At 38.7% G+C, this 15,640-nt stretch overlaps 1 protein-coding gene across 12 annotated transcripts in view; it reads right to left on the reverse strand.

Moving 5' to 3' along the window:
• LOC113567959 (uncharacterized) overlaps positions 1–14,594 on the reverse strand; it is a 19,518-nt gene extending 4,924 nt beyond the window's left edge. For 2 of the 12 annotated variants that reach the window (XR_014118996.1, XR_014118997.1), the window contains exons 1-8: positions 14,427–14,591; positions 14,009–14,090; positions 12,565–12,646; positions 11,915–12,031; positions 10,581–10,697; positions 8,315–8,431; positions 7,998–8,116; positions 7,168–7,241 (exon numbers count right to left, since the gene is read on the reverse strand). Coding sequence is in view for 3 of the 12 variants with exons in the window: in XM_081704034.1 (XP_081560160.1) it covers positions 8,089–8,116; positions 8,315–8,431; positions 10,581–10,697; positions 11,915–12,031; positions 12,565–12,617 (432 nt within the window). In the remaining 9 variants the exon portion in view is untranslated. The other 10 variants (XR_014119001.1, XR_014119002.1, XM_081704036.1 and 7 more) reach the window with 10 other exon arrangements.
• Between the last annotated feature and the right edge of the window lie 1,046 nt (positions 14,595–15,640).

Genomic DNA, 15,640 nt, shown 5'->3' on the forward strand with positions numbered 1-15,640 from the left:
CACCTGTATGGGGCTTAATGTCTTGTGTCTTTTGTCTATTTAAATCTCTGATAGTGTGTGTACTGTGTTGGTCATTGTTAGTCTGCTGTTTAATGTAAAATGCGTATGTAATCTTCGTTCAATGTTACTAGAGTCTGTGTTTTGTTACGTGTATGAGTCATGTCTTTCCTTCATGTTGTATATGAGTGCCACTATTGTTGTTTGTGTCTTTTGTTAATAAACGCGTCACTTCATCGAGGGAATCTGTGCATCCTGCTCCATGCCCATCAGCACTCAGGCCAGCAGATTCGTTACAATAAAAAAATTTAAATGGTTATGTAAGTGTCCTTGAAGAAAATATATAAAGGTCATGCCCACCTGACACTGTTAGACATTCTCCGGACAATGCCTCGTTTGTAACATTGAATTTAGGAAAATCTATGAACACCATTAATTGGTGGCTGTACCACAGGGATCAATTGGATTGACTGGCAACGGACCCACGCCGTCAGCAGGACAAAGCACCAGCTGACGGACAACCCAAAGCTGCACTGTTCTGTGGGTCTGAATCCACACGCGCACTACCAAAGGTACTTAAATCCCTGTTAAAACATTCTGCATAGGTGGTATTCAGACCTGGTCCACAGAGATTTGTAGTCAGGTTTTGGGGGTCTTAAGGGTGCAGACTGGGAATTGAAGGAGTGAGAATTGTTTGCTAAAAATATAAAATAACAAAAAATGGAGTAACAGTTAGAAAATCAAGTAGTAAAAGTGAAAATAGTTTCACAAAAACTTACTGTAAAGGGAAATAGTGAAAAAAAACAACAGTTGAATAAAGAAAGATAAAGTAAAGAAAAATGTGCAGTGAATAAAGAGAATAAAGAGAAATAAATAGAGCTCCAGAGAAAAAAAGCGCTGAAGAGATGAATGTTAACAGGTATGTTTGTTCCAGTTGTTTCTGTATAAATGTGACCACAACAAGTGAAGTAAAGAAAATGTGCAGAATAAAGAGAATAAAAGAATAAAAGAGAATAAAGAGAATAAAATAATAAAAGAATAAAAAGAGAATAAAGAGATTAAAAGAATAAACAGAAGAATAGTAGATCTCGTGAGTAAAGCAGCACTAAGAGAAAAGTGTTAAATGTTTTGTCTGTAAAAACTGTGTTTGTGTTGATGTGGCCATCGCGAGTTAACAGATTACCAACAATGACGTATTGTACGACGCATACCAGCATAACAGTTTTTTCTGGGTTATAATTAAGATTATTTTGGTTTGGTCGTTTAACAAAAGAAGTGAATGGATATGCAGACAGATCTGTCAAAATGTCATTAATAATATCTCATTATAAAATGCGTGCATGCAAAACATATAGACATTGTTTTAGTAATAAATATAAAGTAAATGATAGAGGTATCGTATATAAAACTGGTAACAGTTAAAGCAGTAGCGAGCATACATATGATGGACATTTTAAAATAGCAGCAATAGGAGAAGAGTAAAGTTAAAATATACAGGATAAGAAATTTAACCAGAGCGAGTGGCTGTTAATAGTATTTTTGGAACAGTGAATATCTAATTTACCCAAGTAAGTTCTGGCTAAATCAATATTCAATAATCAATAAGCAGTTAAATCTAACAAAATAACTTAGAATCAAGTGAATAGATTTGCGACTAAAATAATCACATGGATAGCAATTTGTTAAATGAGATGCAGGGAGTGCAAATGCATTTTTGGCTTGAGAAAATATATAGAAACTCTGCAGGTGTGGCGTGTCGGAAATCGCTAGACTTAATACATTTTAAATTGTATCGGCTGACTAAGTGACATAAATTGGATGAATAAGGAATAAGGAGGATTTGGAAAAGGGCTCTGTTGGCTGCAGTTGTTGTTTAGCCAAGTGCCTGTAAGAGCAACAGTTGGAGTGGAGCGGTTGCCATGGGGACCGTTTGAACCACCGCCAGCGCTGGATGATGGGAGGCGGTGTGTAGGGTTAAAGATTTGAATAATGACAGACAAGAGACAGGTTTACTGGGATAGAGGGCTGGCTACGTCCATATTGGTGAACAGAATTAACTCATTGAGCTCAGAAAATTGGAGGCAGACACCTGTGCAGAAAGCTACAACTGTAAGAAAAAAAGTATTACTGTGATGAATTCCACAGTGTGTCCTGATTGTTTTTATTGTACAGGAGGAAAAATGTGGGAAATTTCACAAGGAAATGTTGTAGGATTTGGATTATGGATTACACTGAACCTGTTATATTTCAACTTTTAACAATACCCATTATTTTGACAACTCCAATGGAACTTTTGTAGAACAAGACCTGGTTAATCATGCACGTCTCATGCAGAAATATGATGGTGTCGTAATTCCGGATGCTCATTGGGTATGTGGGGGTAAGAGTCATGTTGATTGTGTCATTTCCTATGTTTCCTGTACCTGAAGCTGTACTTCCCACACAACGATGCTTATCATTGTGTTCAGCAACGTGAGGCACCGAAGGGTAGTTTGGATGATAAAGTATCATTGATGCTATTGGAGTTCATAGGCGGGCTTCGGATTAATTTAAGGCTAGAAATCAAATTGCTGCGGGATCTGAATCAATTCTCTGGTGGTTTACTATAAACAAAACTATTGATTGGATAAATTACATATACTATAATCAGCATCATTTTATTAATTATACTGATGCACTAACAGCAGTGGCGGTGCAATTGGAAGCTATGTCATTAATGACCTGGCAAAATCGTATAGCTCTGGATAAGTTTTTGGCCGAGAGGGGAGGTGTATGTGTTCTGTTCGGAGAATCCTGCTGTAATTTTATTCCAAATAACAGTATTAACATAATTTATAAACTGAAGTAACTGTATAACCTAAGATATTTGTGTGAAAATATAAGAAACCTTCGCCATGCCCAATGGATGTTGGCCACATAAGTAAGAAAAGAATGTTACAGGGCACGCAGTTAAATTCAATAGTTCATATTAGAAATAATAAACTAAAGTCACAACATTGTTAACATTTATATAAAACAATGACACATTAAATAGAGACAGCGGGACAATAGTTCATGACAAAGTCATGAAAGGGGGGAATGAGGTGATCAAATGTTTTGAGGCAAAGGAAAGGCCAAACGTTAATCTGTATTTTCATGAGGCGATCTGTGATCTAATTAAAATAGGCTTTGAAGCTCCCTGTCACACGTGCAGAGTGGTGCAAGACTGTCTGAAAGCATAAAGATGAATAATGTTTCTGGGGTATCTTAAGGTCAGAGACCTTTTTGAGTCTATATGTGCAAAACAGAGGCTCTGATGCAGGTGGTTTCAAGGCCTCTGTATAAGTCTAAGGCAGATCACACTGGATTGTTCCCATGAGAAATAAATTCATTAGTGTTGGAAAAGATCTCTGTTTTTAAAAGACTAGAAAGCTTCCATAAACTGTAAAATATGGTCTTTAGCACTTTTCTTATAGATGATTTCAGTCTTACATCAAATAGTGAATTCCACTACATGCACAATGCTACATTTTCAGGGTGGGCGTGGCCTGGGATGATGGGAAGGTGGAGCCCAGTGTCATATCTTTTCATGGGGCCCAAAATCCCTGACGGCGCCCCTGAGTCAGCTTCAAAAGCTTCCACAACCAGCATTGCTCTAAGGGATTATTAAGAGTACACCACCCACTTTAATTAAGAGAACACCACCCATTTTAATTAAGAGTACACAACCCACTTTAATTAAGGGAACACCACCCACTTTAATGAAGAGTACACATAATTCAGCCTCTTTATAACTGAGTGAATCTTAGCTCAACCAGCTGGAGTTTTGGACACACTATTTTGTCATCGATAAGATTTTATTGGGGTCCATTTTCCTGTTGAAGAGACTCTTGGTCAGAGTCAGATGGCTCAAACATGGAGCTAAACCACACTGATCCTGCCAGCTGTTTCTCTCACACAGCAAGCAGAATCAGTGTGGTTTAGCCCAATGTCTGAGCCATCTCTCACTAACACTGGGATGTTTACATTGCCAGGGAGACACCACTATTAAACATTATGTGAACAATATGAATGTAAACATGTCACTAACATCTACACATGTGCACACAAACATATACCTGTAGGGCACTATGCTTGTTCTCATCCTAATACCTTTTCACTTATGAGGTCATACTGACCTCAGCATGCAGAAACAACAGGCGATGACCCAGGTGTTCATTAATGCAAACCACAGGCTTTATAAAGCTAGGAGTCCCTCCCCTCTTTCTGTCCACAAATATCACACACCACAAGGCAGAGGAGCACTGCTGGGCATATACAGTGCCTGGCCAAAAAAAAGGTCACACACTCTAAAATTTCGTTGGACCGCCTTTAGCTTTGATTATGGCATGCATTCACTGTGGCATTGTTACCACAAGCTTCTGCAATGTCACAACATTTATTTCTGGCCAGAGTTGCATTAAATTTTCCCCAAGATATTGTATAGATGATGGGAGATTTGGACTACTGCACAAAGTCTTCTCCAGCACATCCCAAAGATTCTCAGTGGGGTTCAGGTCTGGACTCTGTGGTGGCCAATCCATGTGTGAAAATGATGTCTCATGCTCCCTGAACCACTCTCTCACAATTTGAGCCCGACGAATCCTGGAATTGTCCGTGCCGTCAGGTAAGAAAAAATCCATTGATGGAATACCCTGGTCGTTCAGTATATTCAGGTAGTCAGCTGACCTTATTCTTTGGGCACATAACATTGCTGAACCTAGACCTGACCAACGGTAGCAACCCCAGATCATAGCATTGCCCCCACAGGTTTGTACAGTAAGCACTAGGCATGATGGGTGCATCACTTCAGCCGCCTCTCTTCTTACCCCCATGCGCCCATCACTCTGGAAGAGGGTAAATGTGGACTCATCAGACCACATTACCTTCTTCCATTGCTGCAGAGTCCGATCTTTATGCTCCCTATCAAATTGAAGCTATTTTTGCCAGTTAGCCTCACTGATAAGTGGTTTTCTTAAGGCTACACAGCTGTTTAGTCCCAATCCCTTGAGTTCCCTTCACACTTATATTCAGCTTTTCTATTGTAACACGCCTAGCTCTACATGATTAGGTAACATTGACATCATCTAACACATTCAGAATTAAGACTTTATGAATGAAAGACCCAGCAGGAATAAGCAAAATGCTTTTTGCTTATTGCTTGTCACACTGAATAATGTTGCATTGCTCTTCATTTAACACAATAAATCCAAGCAATGACTAAGAATTTGCACATTATTACAAACTAATACATTTTTATTTATTGTATTTTTTGAGTTGAAGATTGTTCCATTAACTGCTCTGACCAGATGTAGCCATTTCATTATCATGAGCCCCCACCCTCTTCTTGTGCATATAATATAATCTCTGTTAATCCCCTCCTGTATAAACTGGTATTTTCAGAGACTTGCAAGTGTTTTTGGGAACTGTAGGCAGTGAGTGGAATTAGTTGAGGTTGCAGTTTCCTTGTACTTGGTTCTGCTGATGGTGTGAGGTGCTCTTTGTGCTTTCTGGTGGGTTTGGCACGCTGTAAATCTGGGTCTGCAGGAGGGTGGAGCTCGGGTGCTGGAGGGTGGGGCCTGGATGTTTGGGGGTGGAGCACCCTCTTCACACTAGGAGGGGCCACTGCTGTGCTGGTCTGGGTTTATGGACTCTTTAGACTTCTAATCTGAGACATCACATCATCCTGAGAAATCAACTATAACCTTGAGTGGAACGTATTTTTCCTAATAATGTAGCATCTAATAAATACAGAAACCGAGCAACATCTGTAAACAGGAAGGAGTCTGAGAAAAAAAGGGATCAAAAAGACAGCAAAGAAGGTTTTCACGTGTCATCAGGATCTCATGAGGATATTACCTGTGTAAGGTTGTGATTATATGAGGATATTACCTGTGAAAGGTTGTGATCAAACACATATATGAGGATATTACCTGTGCAAGGTTGTGATCATACACATATATGAGGATATTACCTGTGTAAGGTTGTGATCATATGAGGGTATTACCTGTGAAAGGTTGTGATCATACACAAATATGAGGATATTACCTGTGTAAGGATGTGATCATACACATATATGAGGATATTACCTGTGTAAGGTTGTGATTATATACATATGAGGATATTACCTGTGTAAGGTTGTGATCATACACATATACGAGGATATTATCTGTGTAAGTTTGTGATCATATGAGGGTATTACCTGTGAAAGGTTGTGATCATACACAAATATGAGGATATTACCTGTGTAAGGATGTGATCATACACATATATGAGGATATTACCTGTGAAAGGTTGTGATCATACACATATATGAGGATATTACCTGTGTAAGGTTGTGATCATATGAGGGTATTACCTGTGAAAGGTTGTGATCATATGAGGGTATTACCTGTGAAAGGTTGTGATCATAAACATATATGAGGATATTACCTGTGTAAGGTTGTCACGAAACACATATATGAGGATATTACCTGTGTAAGGTTGTGATCATACACATATATGAGGATATTACCTGTGAAAGGTTGTGATCAAACACATATATGAGGATATTACCTGTGTAAGGTTGTGTTCATACACATATATGAGGATATTATCTGTGTAAGGTTGTGATCATATGAGGGTATTACCTGTGAAAGGTTGTGATCATACACAAATATGAGGATATTACCTGTGTAAGGATGTGATCATACACATATATGAGGATATTACCTGTGTAAGGTTGTGATCATACACATATATGAGGATATTACTTGTGTAAGGTTGTGATTATATACATATGAGGATATTACCTGTGTAAGGTTGTGATCATACACATATATGAGGATATTATCTGTGTAAGTTTGTGATCATATGAGGGTATTACCTGTGAAAGGTTGTGATCATACACAAATATGAGGATATTACCTGTGTAAGGATGTGATCATACACATATATGAGGATATTACCTGTGTAAGGATGTGTTCATACACATATGTGAGGATATTACCTGTGTAAGGATGTGATCATACACATATGTGAGGATATTACCTGTGTAAGGATGTGTTCATACACATATGTGAGGATATTACCTGTGTAAGGATGTGATCATACACATATATGAGGATATTACCTGTGTAAGGATGTGATCATACACATATGTGAGGATATTACCTGTGTAAGGGTTTCCTGTGCCAGCCATATGGTAAAGGGCACCTGCTGCTTCAGAGAGGAGACCAGTAATCTGACTGGGACCAATAGAATGACATTTATACTCAACAGAGAGGAGACCAGTAATTCACCACGTTCTGACTGGGACCAGTATAATGACATTTACACTCAACAGAGAGGAGACTAGTAATTCACCACGTTCTGACTGGGACCAGTATAATGACATTTACACTCAACAGTAACTAAATTAACAAACGTGAGCTTGAGGATCTCAGTGACTGGAAACAGGTGAGTGAGACCCAAATCATTTTTCCCCAGTAAGTTCCTATAAATTCCTGCTGTAGATTATGACTAAAGCCTGTATGATTATCTATCAAGTCTTCACACATGGACAGAACACAGACCTGCTTTTAAACTATTGGAACAAAACAAGCCTTAGTTAAGTATATTTATGAGTGATACTCCATTAAAGACCAAACTGCATTACATTTATAGCACTGAAATATAATAATCATAATAAATTGTACACTAGATCATTTCCATGACACTTAACCTAACAATTATGACTGTGAGAAACCAAAAACCAAAAAACTACCTAAAATCCTCTTTAAAATAGATTACTATTAAATAAAATACCCATTATTTGAGGCATGTTAAAATAAAATAAAAATATATAATATTCTTTATTAATATTATGTGATTTAGCCCTAAAGGGCGCACATTAAAGCCGCCTCTTATCAGATGTAAACGTAGAAAGTCTGATCAGATGTGAATCAGCATGTACAACTAGTGCTCTGTAGTCTTCACACCCAAACCTGGACGCAGCGGCTCACCTGCTTCTGCAGATCCACATCACAGCACGTGTCCAGAACACCTTCAGCATCCCAATCACGTCACACGCCTCCTCGCCCTCCTCACGCGACATCACCTCTCAGCAGAATACTCTCTCTCTCTGAAGTGTAAGTGGAGGACTCCATCTTACCTGAGCTCAGTAGAACAGTCACATTCCCTACATCATCCTTACCTGAGCTCAGGAGAACAGTCACATTCCCTACATCATCCTTACCTGAGCTCAGTAGAACACTCACATTCCCTACATCATCGTTACCTGAGCTCAGGAGAACAGTCACATTCCCTACATCATCCTTACCTGAGCTCAGTAGGATACACTCCCTCTCTGAAGTTATATGGGTTGTCCATTGACTTGTCACTCTTCATGGATACACAGCTGGGTTCCGGGGAGTCTGATCTCTTACCCTGAATCAAACTAACATACACAATTAAAAAGATATTATTTTAATGCCAAAATACTAATGCGTGTATAAATGGTTCAAATATAAATTAATATGTATTTATGTCTATCTTCGCTATTTTTATTTTATGTTTTTAAATTTTTTTTACAAAGATGTTGAAGACAGTAAAGTTGTTATTATGTTTCTTGTTATTTAATAAGTGATCTTCAAGATGACAAGAGTTATACCAGAGAGCATCTTTACATTACTCCCCAGCAACTGGGATTACTGGGATTATCCAGTGGTTAAAAATGCCTTTTTTCACATTCACAATATCACTAGACTTAGGCCCATGCTCTCCAAACAAGGTGCTGCAACTCTGGTTCACACTTTCATCACATCCCACCTTGATTACTGCAACTCTCTCTTCATTGACATCCCAAACTTCAATATGTTCAAAATTTGGCTCCCAGAATTCTCTTACATGTTAAAAAATGTCAGCCCACAACACCCTGATTCTACATCAGTTACACTGGCTCCCTGTCCCTCAACACATTCAGTATAAACTCCTCCTGCTTACATTCAAAGCTCTGCATGGTCTTGCACCTCCCTACTTAGCTGAACTTCTACATCCATACTGCCCCACCCGTACACTTAGGTCTTCTGATGCAGGGTGTCTCTCCATCCCTAAGTTAAGATTGGTCTCTGTAGGGGCAGATCTTTTAGTGTCATGGCCTCAAAACTATAGAACACGTTACTACAATCTCTCCATCTTTGGTCTTCAATTTCTGCTTTCAAATCACTTAAAACATAAACATTTTAATGAGCTTTCTTCTGTTAATAGTTGATAAATTAATGTGCTAAATGTGTTAATTCATGTCTCTTTCCATGTGTATTGCTATTGTAAAGCAACATTGAATTTTAGAAATGCACTATATAAATTTAAACTTATTATTATGTTATTATTACAGTACATACTGAATACAGTATACAGTCAGCTTTAGAATACCTGCCATTGTTTTTAAATAAAGAAGCTAAGCTTTAGGGAAATATTCGTAAATGAACAGGTCTATTTTGTACTCTTGGTAAATGTACACCTGTGTTGTGAGGATGAATTAGACTGTGCATGAAGGAGACTGAAATTTATTATTTTAATAAACTATAACTAATTTTACACATCTGTAACTGCATTGTTCCAGCACAGACCCCTCCTCATAGATACCTCCATATGCTTGTGACATTGTGTGTGTGTGTGTGTGTGTGTGTGTGTGTGTGTGTGTGTGTGTGTGTGTCTCCCATGTATCACACTTGCAGGGTTACTCTTTACAACATCTGGAGGACTCGACTGTTTCTCTCTAAAGAGGACACCCAGGTAGCTCCTCCAGTCCCTCATTACCTTGAGACTGGGTGACTGTAACTCACTCCTGGCTGCTTCCTCCATGTGTGTCTCCAGACCCTTACAGCTGATCCAGAATGCAGCAGTACGGCTGGTCTTAAACTTTCTGAAGTTTATACTTATATTTCATTTCTGTATTGTGTATTGTGTTTAGGTCTCAGTAGAGACAATTGTTTCAGGTAGTATCAGAGATCAAGATTATTTAAGATTATTACCTTCTGGTACTATCCAAGGGTTTTCTGAATGGACTACAAAGCACTTTTAAGAAGTTTGTCTGGATAAGGGCATCTAAAAAATGCAAGAAATATACATGTATTCAGATATCCCAAGTAAATAAGTGCACAAACCTCTTCCCACTCAGGATATGCAGGCTGGATGATCTGATTTAATCCCCTAATCCAGTGTTCCTCATTCCCAAAAATGGATGAACTGATTTAATCCAGTGTTCCTCATTCCCAGTGCTGGGAACCTGCAGCACTGCACAGTTTAGTGTTTTCCTGCTCCAACACACCTGATGCAGCTCATGAAGGGCTTCATAATGAGCTGAGTGAGTTTGAGCAGGTGGGATTGGGAGTGAGGCACACTGTCCTAAACCAGGAGATCATCAACTCTCATCAGAACACTCTCCCTCTCTGAAGTGTAAGTGGAGGACTCCATCTTACCTGAGCTCAGTAGAACAGTCACATTCCCTACATCATCCTTACCTGAGCTCAGTAGAACACTCACATTCCCTACACCATGCTTACCTGAGCTCAGTAGAATACTCACATTCCCTACATCATCCTTACCTGAGCTCAGTAGGATACACTCCCTCTCTGAACTGTAATGGAATCTCCATTGACTGGTCATTCTTCATGGATACACAGCTGGGTTCTGGGGAGTCTGATCTCTTACCCTGAATAGAACTAAAACACACAATTAAAAAAGATATTGTTTTAATGCCAAAATAGTGTTATACTGCCCAAGGCCTAACTTAAAATAGTTTCACATTTTTGGTGTATTTTCTAAAGTAATCATCTCACAAATCCAGAGTTCATTTCCACAGTGACTTTACCCTTTGAGAACTCTCTGCTCACTGTGAGGATGCAGAAGTCTCTGTGTAATTGTGGATGACCAGTTATTGTTCTGGGCTCACGTTCCAAACCTGACTTGGTTATGCAGGTTAATTCTATACAACATCTGGAGGACTCGACTGTTTCTCTCTAAAGAGGACACCCAGGTGCTCCTCCAGTCCCTCATTACCTTGAGACTGGGTGACTGTAACTCACTCCTGGCTGCTTCCTCCATGTGTGTCTCCAGGCCCTTACAGCTGATCCAGAATGCAGCAGTACGGCTGGTCTTAAACTTTCTGAAGTTTATACTTATGTTTCATTTCTGTATTTTGTATTGTGTTTAGGTCTCAGTAGAGACAATTGTTTCAGGTAGTATCAGAGATCAAGATTATTTAAGATTATTACCTTCTGGTACTATCCAAGGGTTCTCTGAATGGACAACAAAACACTTTTAAGAAGTCTGTCTGGATAAGGGCATCTACTAAAAGCAATAAATATACGTTTATTCTGATATCTCAAGTAAATAAGTGCACAAAATTCCTCCTACTCAGGATATGCAGGCTGGATGAACCGATTTAATCTTCTAATTCAGTGTTCCTCGCTCCCAGTGCTGGATGAACTGATTTAATCCCCTAATCCAGTCTTCCTCATTCCCAGTGCTGGGAACCTGCAGCACTGCACAGTTTAGTGTTTTCCTGCTCCAACACACCTGATGCAGCTCATGAAGAACTTCATAATGAGCTGAGTGAGTTTGATCAGGTGGGACTGGGAGTGAGGAACACTGTCCTAAACCAGGAGACCATCACCTCTCATCAGAATACTCTCTCTCTCTGAAGTATAAGTGGAGGACTCCATCTTACCTGAGCTCAGTAGAACAGTCACATTCCCTACATCATCCTTACCTGAGCTCAGTAGAACAGTTACATTCCCTAAATCAACCTTACCTGAGCTCAGTAGAACACTCACATTCCCTACATCATCCTTACCTGAGCTCAGTAGAACAGTCACATTCCCTAAATCATCCTTACCTGAGCTCAGTAGAACACTCACATTCCCTACATCATCCTTACCTGAGCTCAGTAGGATACACTCCCTCTCTGAACTGTAATGGAATGTCCATTGACAGGTCACTCTTCATGGACACACAGCTGGGTTCCGGGGAGTCTGATCTCTTACCCTGAATCAGACTAACATATACAATTAAAAAGATATTATTTTAAGGCCAAAATACTAATGTGTGTATAAATGGTGCAAATATAAATTAATATGTATTTATGTCTATCATTGCGATTTTTATTTAATGTTTTTTAAATAATTCGTACAAAGATGTTGAAAACAGTAAATTCGTTATTATGTTTCTTGTTATTTACTAAGTGATCTTCAAGATGACCAGAGTTATACCAGAGAGCATCTTTACATTATTTTACATTACATTAAGCTGGTCTTAAACTTTCTGAAGTTTATACTTATGTTTCATTTTTGTATTGTGCATTGTGTCTCGGTCTCAGTAGAGACAACTGTTTCTGGCAGTACCTGATTTAAGATTGTTACCTGCTGGTACTATTCAAGGGTTTTGTGAATGGATATCAAAGCACTTTTAAGAGGTCTGTGTGGCTAAGAACATCTACTAAATGCAATAAATATAGATTTATTCAGATATCCCAAGTAAATAAGTGCACAAACCTATGCACTGCAAGTATGTTTATTTATGTTCTCTCACCTTTCTCCTTTCTGTGTGTGCTGTTCCCCAGAGACACTTATTTTGGAGGTCATGTCTCCTCCTACAGATTATAGCTGTACACCTGCAAACACACACATGCAGATTAATAATCAGAACACATATTCAATTACAATATTTACATTTACTGCATATGGCAGACACCCTTGTCCAGAGAGACTTACAGAAGTGATTTGTTGTGTCGCTACAAAAAACATAAATAAAGCACCTTTGTAAGTCGCTCAGGATAAGAGTGTCTGCTAAATTTTATAAATGCAAATGTAAACATCCTCATGTGAGCACAGAGAGGTTAGTGTCAAAATCACCATCAGGCTAAAGCCCTGGCTAAACTGCAAAAGAGGGCAGTAAAGATGTGTTTTTATAATAATTGCATACCGGGTCACAGACCAACTCAAAATCACTGTCACACAAATAAACAGCGCAGAATTTCATAAATTATTAGCTACATTTACATGCGCACCGTTGGTACAATACTAGTCTGACACTGTTAGTTGAACTAACACACGATCGTATAAAATCACTGTCTTAGCCAGTTCAAAACACATAGCCGAGTTGGACGTGTAAACACGTTCTGTCAGATCTACTGGTTCACAGTCCGAACTGCAGCCAAGATCTCCGTTTAACGAGTCACGACCAAGACATTCACGCGCTTTAATCAATCACGACCAAGACATTCAGGCGCTTTAATCAATCACGATCAAGACATTCACGCGCTTTAATCAATCACGACCAAGACATTCACGCGCTTTAATCAATCACGACCAAGACATTCACGCGCTTTAATCAATCACAATCAAGACATTCACGCGCTTTAACGAGTCACGATCAAGACATTCACGCGCTTTAACGAAGCACGACCAAGACATTCACGCGCTTTAACGAAGCACGACCAAGACATTCACGCTTTAGCTCGGAATGCGCCTATAAGCGAGACATTACAGTATTTTCTCGCTTAATGTTCTCAAAAGAGAAACAGAGTCATTCATGTTTTTGAAGAGCTTTGGTGTAGACAGGCACCTTTACTGACTTTATAAGTACAAAATATAGTTTATTAAAATGAGCAAATAATGCATAAAGTTTAAACCGTAATGTTACAGCACTAAAACAAACTCAAAAACGTGGGTGTAGTGAACAGTATCAGTCCAAAGTGGAAAAGAAGACAGAGGCAGGAAAAATGTGTTCTGTAAGTGCATAGTGGGTCACAGACTAACTCAATCACTGTCATACAAACAGTGTCGAAATATCACTTAATAATATTACTAATAAATATTATAAATATTACTTCTTTAGTTACACTGACATGCACACTATTGGTACAATACTAACCTCACACTGTCAGTCTAATTACGACATGATCGTGTAAACAGCACGGTCTTAGCCTGATAAAACAACTAGTCTACATCTAGTTGGACACCTAAACACTTACTGTTAGATCTACTGGCTCACAGTCCGAGACATTTGTGACACTTCCTGCAGTACGACGCCTGTTCTATTTGCGCAGTTTGTTTCTGCGTAAAGGACAAAATATAAATATATGAAGTATATAGTGCGTTTATTAGTACTTTTTATACAGTTCATGTAAACATATTGATTCGGACCAATTTCTCAGATGAGCCTAGAACGACTTTAGTTTGGTTATTCTGAATCAGACGACGTCAGTTCTATTGCTGTATTTCGCGTAAACGAAGACACCTACTGCAACAGAATAGCGGCTAAAAGCTTTACGTTTTCAGACATTAACCTTGTTAATATTCAATTCTGTTAATATTAAATTTAAGAACTTGTTCTTTGAGTAGTACAAGTTCATATAATTCTTGATTGACAGCTCAGATTCAGATACTCACCGGCTTTCTTTTCTAAAGATATTTGCATTGCGCTTCTTAAAATGGAGCACAAAAATTTCACTTTCGCGTTAAACCGGACTGAACCGGTTTTGTCAAGGATAATTGTTTTTTAGGGGCCGGACTGCTGTGACCAGTCACAACACTTTATCCAACCTTCTGCGGGAGAGAGAAATCAGAGCTACAGTATAGAACTGTATTTAAATAACACAGAATAGCGTAGAACAGTGACAGTAAATTACCAGTGGATTTGGACTGTGGGAGAATTTTGTTTGTCATAGAGCTTCTACAGCACAGCTGTTCTGAGCAGACGTTTACTTAGGTTTTCACACACACACACACACACACACACACACACACACACACACACACACACACACACACAGAGAGAGAGAGAGACAGGTTATTAGTTTGTGTGTAATACCTATTCTGTGCTCACAAACTCTATATAAAATGACTATTTATTGTCATTACGTTTCGTTTCTAGCATACACTCCCCTGATATGACAGTTCAAACCATTTTGAGTGTTTGAATAAACCATTTTCAAATGGTATCTTGGGTCTCTCCTCTGCTGATCGCCATGTCCAGTTCACATGCCCAGTGATGTAGTGGTTTAAGACAGTATGTGAACGTTTAGTTTGTGCCCAGACATGTATCTGAGAAGAAGACGAGCCAAAAGACGTTAATCAGGCAGATCTGTTTACTAGTAGGTAACATCTAAGGTCAAGGTTATGATGGAGCTGTAGACATAAGTGAATGTTTTAAGGGACTTCAGACAAAAATTCTGAATAAAAGGTCAAAACACCACAAGGGACATAATCTGCATTAATCTGGTGTTGGCAAAAGTGCAAAATCAAACATCTGTTTTGTTAATTTTTTTTTTACACAGTATTGACGTGTAACTCGCAGCATTCACGGATCTCCTTTGCTCGCATGCAAAATCTACATGTGCTCACTCATATTTGCTCTGCTCTCGCTTACATTTACTTTGCTCTGCTACAAAACTGCTTGCACGTGTTTAGATATATCCTGCTCTTACACAAACTTGCTCTTCTGCACACACAAACACATACTGTACGCTCGCGAATGTTTTTGTGTTCTTGCGCACAAGAACACAATTCTTTAATTTCATTATTATTAACTGTGAATGAAAAGGAAAGTCATTCATGATCATGATACAAATGTTATTATAAAACAGTTAGAACTTTAAAATAAT

Source organism: Electrophorus electricus, chromosome 21 (genome assembly GCF_041902795.1).
Source record: "Electrophorus electricus isolate QZ-2024a chromosome 21, ASM4190279v1, whole genome shotgun sequence".
Lineage (NCBI taxonomy): Eukaryota > Metazoa > Chordata > Actinopteri > Gymnotiformes > Gymnotidae > Electrophorus > Electrophorus electricus.